The sequence below is a fragment of the Danio aesculapii genome, chromosome 2 (assembly GCF_903798145.1).
Source record: "Danio aesculapii chromosome 2, fDanAes4.1, whole genome shotgun sequence".
NCBI classification, from domain to species: Eukaryota; Metazoa; Chordata; class Actinopteri; order Cypriniformes; family Danionidae; genus Danio; species Danio aesculapii.
In genome coordinates this window covers 21,948,273-21,957,302 of record NC_079436.1, presented here as the reverse complement: position 1 = coordinate 21,957,302, position 9,030 = coordinate 21,948,273, and the positions used below count along the sequence as shown (strand labels likewise).

Genomic DNA, 9,030 nt, shown 5'->3' with positions numbered 1-9,030 from the left:
CCACCTGCTGTAAGTCGTTAGCAAAGATTTGAGCAACAACAACAATTCTTTGTACTCCACCAATGTTGTTTATGTTTGATTGTGCTTTCCTTTAATCTACACCTCTCTAAACAAGTATCATGGCATAATAATTATCAAAAACTTCCACTTTGTAACCCGTTATCAGATTTATTTTGGGAGTTTTCAGTCCCAAAAATTTAGTTGTCATGTAAACAAACAAGCAAAACGCTTAAAAAAACATCCAGTTATTGGCTGAAAACATTGTTGTGTAAACAGCCCTTGTCTCTTATAGGCCTTGTTTTGCAGTCTGTACTGGCTGTAGTTTTTTAATGAAAGTGTAAATGGAGGAAATGAAAGCCGGCGACAATATGCATTAAAGCTTCATTTCATTAAGCTGAGACAAAGCTTTAAATGCTTTGTTTACATGTTATAATAGCCCCTGATTATGGTGGCGACTGATAGCGGCTCTAATTTGCGATGCGCCGGCTTAAATTTGTTTAATTACGACTTAAAACAAAAGGAGTGAGCAGTAATTAACCCACCTGGTTCCCTGGCACAAAGTCCTGGCCGGGCTCTGGCATACTCATGAACATGTTTTCACTGTCGTACTGCAAACAGATAGAGAGAGAAAAAAAGAATAAATAAACGTTCAGAAATGTTCAATTGACACACAATATGAGAAAGTCACCGAACATGCGTTTGGTATTTCTGTTCTGTGTTTTTCTTCCCAAAACGTGGTGCTCAAAGACAATTAGTCTTTGAAGTCCCTGCCGTATCAGATGGAGATGTCAGTGATTTGATTAGTAATTAGTACAGTGGTAATTAAAGTTGCTGGTTGAGGGGGATGAAGGCATTGCTTTCATGTGCGCAGTGGAATAAAATATGATTGAGTTTAATGAGCCCACACAAGGATAGACCTGAGACTGTTGGACAGGCATCTCACTGTTGATATAAATACACACAAATCTTTTAAAGCAACATTTTACGTTATCAGTATGAACTGTACAAGCTGAAGCCACAAGATTGGCCAACAATTAAATAAAAAAAACTTTTTAGATTAAGGTTTTTGATCATTGGCTAACCACAATTAGGACAAAATGAACACTAACAGCACTTATTAACACTAAACTTCCACTAAACACTAAACTAACACTTATTAACACTAAAATTATTTTTGCACTGCAGAACATTCATGCTTCGCCTGTTTTCCCATTTGTAGCTCAGTTCTCTTGGATAAAAGAAAACAACAGGCATTTATACTGTCGTTTTTAAGATACAAACATCCAAATAAGAGCTGTAAGCCAAGCTAAATGCACTTGTTAAATTTGTTAACAGATTGTAAAATGTGCAAAAGGAGTCAAAACAGCAACAGGAATTTCCTCTGGTAACAACAACATTTTTTGCAACCACTGTACTGAACTGCAACATCACAAATATGTCAAGCTTTTTCGTCTTGCGACAACATTTTAGTTTGTTTAGATGTCTATGGCTTTTTAGATGTGTTGTAAATAGGGCTGCACAATATATAGTTTTAGTATTGATATCGCAATGTGTGCATCCACAATAGTCACATCTGCAATGTTGAATAGGGATAATAGTTGACCAGGAGCTGCAGTTCAGAACAGTCATTGAAGATTTTTTACCATAAATAAAGGAGCCAACGTTTATCATGTGTTTTTAAGGCCTTTGACTGTATAAGCATATCGAGAGAGTTTAAAGCAGTAAGGAATTTACCATTTGTAAGTTTAGTAAAAATAATTTTATTGAATTATTTAATATTAGAGCTATTTAAGCCATCTCATGAAATTGTATTCATATCACAATATTTATCGCAGAAAAATAAAAGATAGCAATGTCAGATTTTTTCAATATCATACAGCCCTAGTTGTAAACATATTCCATTTGAACCTCATCAATGTTCAGTTTTGAAGAAAATTGAGAAAATACTTATTTTAGTTACTTAGTAATAACACATTTGATAGTATTTTTAATGATTTTGTTTTAAAAACTTTATTAAAGCTTGACTCTTCTGTAGTGAAACTGTGCACAAAGCTTGACAGAAAATGAAAAGTTGTTATTTTTTAGGTCAATGGGGATAGAAACTATGCTATTAATTTTGCCTTGCTGCTATACCAGGGTGGTACGCCATGGTAGATACCTACAGTAACTGGGGACTCCTTTAAGGAGCTGCGCACTGTCATTGAGACTTTTGCAGCCATGGTACAGCAGCAAATTTCTTTGATTATTGGTCTAATGGTCTAATGCGATTCAATGATCTATGCTAAGCTAAGCTAAAAGTGCTCTCGCCAGACCTAGAGATCAACCAGAGATTTCATTGAACTATTTGTACATGAAGACTATGCCGTAATAATTAATAATAGAGCTATTTAAGCCATCTGATGAAATTGTTTTCATATCGCAGAAAACAAAAACATCAAAATGTCAAATTTTTACACTATCGTGCAGCGCTAGTTGTCAACATATACCTCATCAGTGTTTATTTGGAAGCGAATTGAGAAAAGACTCATTTTAGTTACTTAAAAAAACACATTTAATATTATTTTTAGTGATTTTATTTTAAATACTTGGGATAAAAATAGCAAAACAGTTTTTGAAAACAGACCATTAAAATAAATCATGTTAAAATCATATGGAAAACAGATGGTATAGATGAAAATATTCCAGAACCACATGTTTCATGTGTGTTTCACATGTGATTTTTCATGACGCTCATTTGGTTTCTCTGTAAGGGAGAGATTTATGCATTTTGTCATAAAAATGTAATAAAAATGCTCTGCCTCTAAATCATCTTACATTTTGACCTGACATATTCCCTCATACTTTATTAAACCCCTCCCTTCCAGCAATACGGCTCTATTCTGGCATGTAACTAGCACATATATTAATTCCAGATGGATGAAATCAAGCCTTTTTCTCTCAATTAAATATCCTGTTGCAGTCAGAAAAGTATCATATTACAGAAGTAAAATGGGTTGCACATGCTCTTTCGCGTTAGCAAACCTTTACAAAGCGAGACTTGCAAATCTACACCTACATGACCAACAGAAATCAATCGGATGGGACATGGTGTGTCTTTTACAGTACACATGCAGCTTGTGCAATCACCTGCTGAAGATGCTCGAAACAGCTTCAGCTGAGTCAGTGCAGGTTAACTGTGTGATGAAGGAGAATGAGCCTGTGACCCAGCTGTGCAGCACACCTGGGAAATTACAACAGCCCACACTTGCTGCCTGCTACAGTCCACTCAGCAACACACACACACATACACACAAACACGCAAATTCTGCTGACATGCCTGCCTGACAAATATCCGCCAATTTACATCTGCTCCACTCCTGTACGGCTCTGGAAAATGGCTGATTAATATCAAAAGCAGAAATCAGATGTGTTCTAAGTTCCTCAGCGATAGGTCCTGGACAGGGTTGTCATTAACACAGATTCATGACACTTACTTGAGTGTTATGAAAAAACTGAGCGGGGTGTCATGAAGACGAGGTGACTGGCTGTCACTGGCTGAATGTTTGTATTTCTGTTCATCCGAGCAGCACATCTCATTTCATTATGCCTGCTCGAGATAATTCTATGGAAATGAAATGGCAATAATCCTAATGAAAGCCTATCACATTGCGACCTTTTAAGTGCGCGAGTTGATGGGCCAATCTGATTGGTTTTTGCACACGGATGACAGTTAATTTCATGCTAGCTTATTGATTGTGATTAATGTGATCAGGCTGATCTAAGATGTGGCTATTCTTAAACTATGAAATGTGCTGGTTTATGAAACACCACCAGTATAGCTGTGACTGTACAGAACTCGATTCATAACAAGGAGAAAATGTTTGCCAAAGCTGAAAGAGCTGCATATATTTTTCTTTTAGCTAAAGTGCAGATGCATTTTCATTACAATGGCTCTGTTCCAAATCCTAGGGAGCTGCCTTGCTGTTTGCTTTCTATACAGGAAGTATAGCTAAAATAGCACCTAGTGATCTGGCCTCATAGGCAGATCCTACTCTGTATAGTCAACGACCGTATATACTGTATACTGTACCAAGACGAATCACACAGGTTACCTTTAATGGGAGAACCTGAGCCATACTATATGGCAGAAAATAAAACTCGTCTAATAAAAAAGAGCCAAACGCCAGTTTGTAAATCATCTCAATAGGGAGATATATGCGGAAGTATGCAGAAGGACTTTTAAATTGTCATTAACCTGGGTCAAACGCTTCCAGTGAAATGTATGCCATTACAAAATTGGCGCGTTTTCTTTAAAAATTAGCAATCTCCACTGGCTGAGTGATATCCGATATAAAGTGGGTCTCAGATTGTACAAGAAGCACTGCAATTAATTACATTTTACCCAGACATGTCTTTAAAATACTAACATTTATTTTACCCCAGTATATTCAATGGAGCTTCTGTGCTAGTCTGCTGATCCTGACAGGCGCATGCATGCAAACGGCTTTTCATCTTATTTTACGTCTATTTAACTGATTACATTACAACATTTAACTACATTACATCCTGCGATGTGACTATTGCGAATGATCACATCGCGATATCGATGCTGAAACGATATATTGTGCAGCCCTACTTGAAATAGTAAGCCTACCCTACTGAAAAAAACAGCTTAAACCAGCCTAGGCTGGTTGGCTGGTTTTAGCTGGTTGACCAGCCTGGTTTTAGAGGGGTTTTGGCCATTTCCAGGCTAGTTTCCAGCCATTTCCAGCCTGGTCTTAGCTGGTCAGGCTGGGAGATGACCAGCTAAAACCAGCTTGACCAGCCTAGCCATGCTGGGAGCCCAGCCAAAACCAGCTATGTCCAGCTTAAACCAGGCCAAAACCCCTCTAAAATCAGGCTGGTCAACCAGCTAAAACCAGCCAACCAGCCAAGGCTGGTTTAAGCTGGATTTTTCAGCAGGGTAAACAGTAAATCCAGCATCACAAAACAGCCTATGAATGTTTTACTTCCAGTTTAGTTGAAATATAAGCCTCATTTCAACAAGACAGTCAACCACTCAGACGGCAGTCAGTTATTAATAACAGAAGGTTTGAGATGCAGCCATTCACACTATACATCCATTTTTATAAAGATTCTCTCTAGTTTCTCAGTGCCGCGACCTCTCACATGTTTCTCTCAGTGTCCGTGCGCTGCTCAATCTGCTTAGCTCTTGCCCTCTATCAGACACTATTTGCATATGAATGTGCCTGTGGAAAGTGTGAGGCAGCCTTAGCTGAAAAAGTGAAACCTCAGAGCTGAACCCATCAAACTGACACCAAATCCGTCCAGCAACAGTTGGCCAACACCCTCCCTCACCTACACGCCGAATGTGTCAACGTACAAACTCCATTTTACAAACTGTACAGGCCAATTATGACTGAGGTTTTGCAAACTAGCGTTTCTCAATTTTGTGGCAAGCTGGAAGCCATTTTGTGTCACTGCAGAGCTTGAGGTGCCATTGTGTGACCAATAAAACCACACAGAGTGCAGATTGAACATTTTCAAATCTGACAGCCCGACAGCATGCGCTACTTACGCAAATGATTGCATTATTAGGAGAAAAGGCACCACAAGAGTCCATCATCAAACCGTAGGGCCGCAGGCATCAGCTACATCCTAAAATAAACAGCCGTTTTAGTGTGCAAAAGCCAGAAAGTATCTGTGCAAGCAGGTCAACAAACGACTACAATGTGCGTTCGGCAGCTGCCACGCGGATGCAAATGAGCTATCAAATAACAAAAACAACAAAAACAAAACAGGGCCTAATGGCTGCGGGACTGTAAATCGATCCCTTCCACACTCCGCCCAGAGCGTCTGGCAGCTTCATAGAAAGCTTAGGTAAAAGAAATTGATCCCAACTGACATGACCACATGCTAACAAATTCCTCATTATGATTAATAGGACACGTTCCTCAGGGGGAGGAGGGTAATGACATGCTAGTGTTCTCCCAGAATAATATTAGAAAGTCTGTGGCAACACTTATTAGCTCGGTAATTAAACTGTTCATCCTTAAATGACTCCCCTGGTTCAGAACGACGAGGCCTACGGGCCAAAGTGTGTGTGCGGGGACTGAACTGTGGCCAGGGATGTGTTCATTCGCTAATGCCTGTATTTATCTTACAAGGGGTTTTCTGTTAATTTATTCTAATTAGTGTCACTGGAGGGTCTTGGCGTTGACGCTCGATCGGAACGAGGTGTTTAAGAGAGCTGCGTATGATTCTGATTCTACACTAGTTTCGAAATTTCACAAATCAATTAACGTCTGTGAAATAGGCTGAAGGGGAAACTGAACTGCTTCATGAGATTTCTTTTAATTCATGCTTTTGCCTGAATTAAAGGCACAATATGTAGCCCTTTTTCATTCAAATATTGAAAAACCACTAGAACAGTGTTATACAGTGCTCAGCATTTATGAGTACACCACCCACAAATCTCTTATTTAAATTAATATTTTCTATAGGATGCTTTACAATGTAACTTTTTTGCATATACTGTATTAGATTAGTCCGTACTGAAGCCAAATCTGGAGCTAATCTAACTAAACAACTTACGGTAACAGTCCAAAAATTACTAGGGGGTGTTTAGGGGATGTTAGGGAAAAATAATAAACAAACATTTTAAAAAGAGCAAAACAAAGCACGCCCTCTAGAGGCAATACAATATGAATTGCACCACAAAAAATATGTTTTTAAGGACAAAAGCATGAAGGTCCATCCATAAACATACCATAATTATGGCAAAAGCAGATCAAGTAGTATAAAAAAGCATGAATAAGACTGAACCGATTTAAATGAATTAAGATAGTCAAACTAGACCTTGAGCACTCAAACCGTATATGGACACTGCAGCAGTTATAAAATGTTGCCATACTCAATAGTGTCTTTTTAAAATGTATAATATAATAGATATTACAGCCAGAACGCACTTGTAATTCTGCAGATTTAAATTGTATGTTTTTTTTTTAGTTCAATCAAGAGGTCACAGCGATCTTCTACTGGTCATACGTGTCATTATGTGACACATTATGTGAATTTCAGAATGCTGTGAACAGGGATGGATTTAGTTATTTGGAAGCCCTTAGTAATTGCATCCATTGGGCCCAACAATCCTAATATGCACCCTTAGTATTTTTATTAAGCTTTTTCTTATGTCACTCAATCTTTTCTACATTTGTGTCTTAATGCAAGCTCTACATTTTAATTGATTTGTTTTTCCTAAAACAAACTCACAACTAAAAATAATATATATACTATAATGTTTTTCCTGATTTGAATGCTGGACTGCTCCATGAGTGAGAGTGGGGGACATATTTGCACGGATGTAATAACTTTGTTAAAATTGTATTTGTTTGACCCTCAACTAAATATATGATATATAATTTATAGAAACTTTTTATTGGGGGCCCCCAGATTTTTTGGGCCCTAAGCGACTGCTTACTCCGCTTATTAGTTAAATCCACCCCTGGCTGTGAAAGTCACATGTTTGCATTTGCATTCTGTCACAAAAGTCCTGGTTAATTTTGTTACATGTCTGTTTAATGGCTGGAAAGTGGCCAACAAAGCTTTTCGTTGTCGTTGTTGGTGTTGTTATTGTTGCAAAAAGAAGTATGCCCATGGCCTATATGGCTAATGTCCTGATCTAGGTACAGTACCTGATTGAGATGCACCCAATGTTTCCTGTAACTAACTCTACAGCAACATAACGATATTATCTCAAGAGTATTTGTATGTCATTTACATATCACATATATATTTACATACATTTTCATAAACACTGAAATATACAATACTGATGTTTTAACAGCATCTAAAGATGAAATACTGACAACATCTACAACATAAATGATTTACCTATGAGGAACTTAACTTAAAAATGAATACTTAAAAAACAAATATTAAGAAGATCATGGAATTATACATTTACTTAAACTTAAACTTAAAAATTGACTAAAAACTAAAACTAAAATTGACTTCAAAATCATTCAAATTAACAACATTTCTGTAATTATTTAAATATTTTTTTAAACAGTAATCTAGGAGCAGATTCAATATTTTATTCAACACCCTCATCTCTGTGTTTAAAAGCAAAAGCATGCATCAAAAGCTGTGCTCATTATAAATAAAAAATCTGGCACTTCAATTTCAAGTTTAACGTGTGAAATCAAATGTTCATTGGCTCTCATCACATATTGCGACATTTCATGTTTTGGTTGCATTTGAAAAAGAAGTGTGTGCCTTTACTTAGTGTATCCGTTTTTTTTTTTTAATAAAATAATATATTTTTAATCTATTAATTTATCTAAATTCTGTTGTATACTAAACTATTAAATCCTTCCATTTTAGACTGTCATTGCAACACATCATTTGCAGGACAATCTTTGGCACCATTCTTGACCTTTCTGCAATAAATGATTGTGATTAGGCATAGAAGTTGGATTATCAGCTCAAAATGCTATGCTAATAATATATTATTAATTATTATATTATTATCAAAACTTTACTGCACGTTTTTTTACAGCACATGAATGTTTTTACAGTAAAATGGTTTTGTTTAGGGTTGGGTGTACACTGAAAAAAATGCAGGGTTCCACACAATTCATTAATGTTGTCCCAACACAAATCGATTAAGATAACTTAACACTTTTAACAAATTTATGTGGATTGAACATAAAAAAATAAGTTGTTCCAATGAAATCTCAAGAATTGTGTTGTTTCAGCTCATTTTAAGCAAGTAGCTTGAACAAGTAAAAAAAAATAGTATTTGACTGTTAGTTTAATCTATGATTTAAAAGATTTGTAAATATACTTTTTGTAGCTATAAATATACTGTAAGAAATATCTGTAAATTAATATTTTTGCCTTTTTTGTGATTCATGTTATTCCCGTATATTTATTCTTTTTAATTGCATTATGATTTTTCTTCTTACAAGCCTGTAATGTTGACAAGTTTGATAAAGGGACTTCTCTTGGTATTTGAGATAGTTTGTGTGCATTGTCTGTGTATTTTGT

The 9,030-nt window shown here is 36.4% G+C and overlaps 1 protein-coding gene across 2 annotated transcripts in view; it reads right to left on the bottom strand.

Annotated features, from left to right (window-relative positions):
- Window positions 1–9,030, bottom strand: part of tox (thymocyte selection-associated high mobility group box) — a 117,373-nt gene that overhangs the window by 60,595 nt on the left and 47,748 nt on the right. For both annotated transcript variants that reach the window (XM_056474734.1, XM_056474741.1), the window contains exon 2: window positions 543–608. In XM_056474734.1, coding sequence (XP_056330709.1) covers window positions 543–608 — 66 coding nt within the window. The remainder of the gene's footprint in view (window positions 1–542; window positions 609–9,030) is intronic.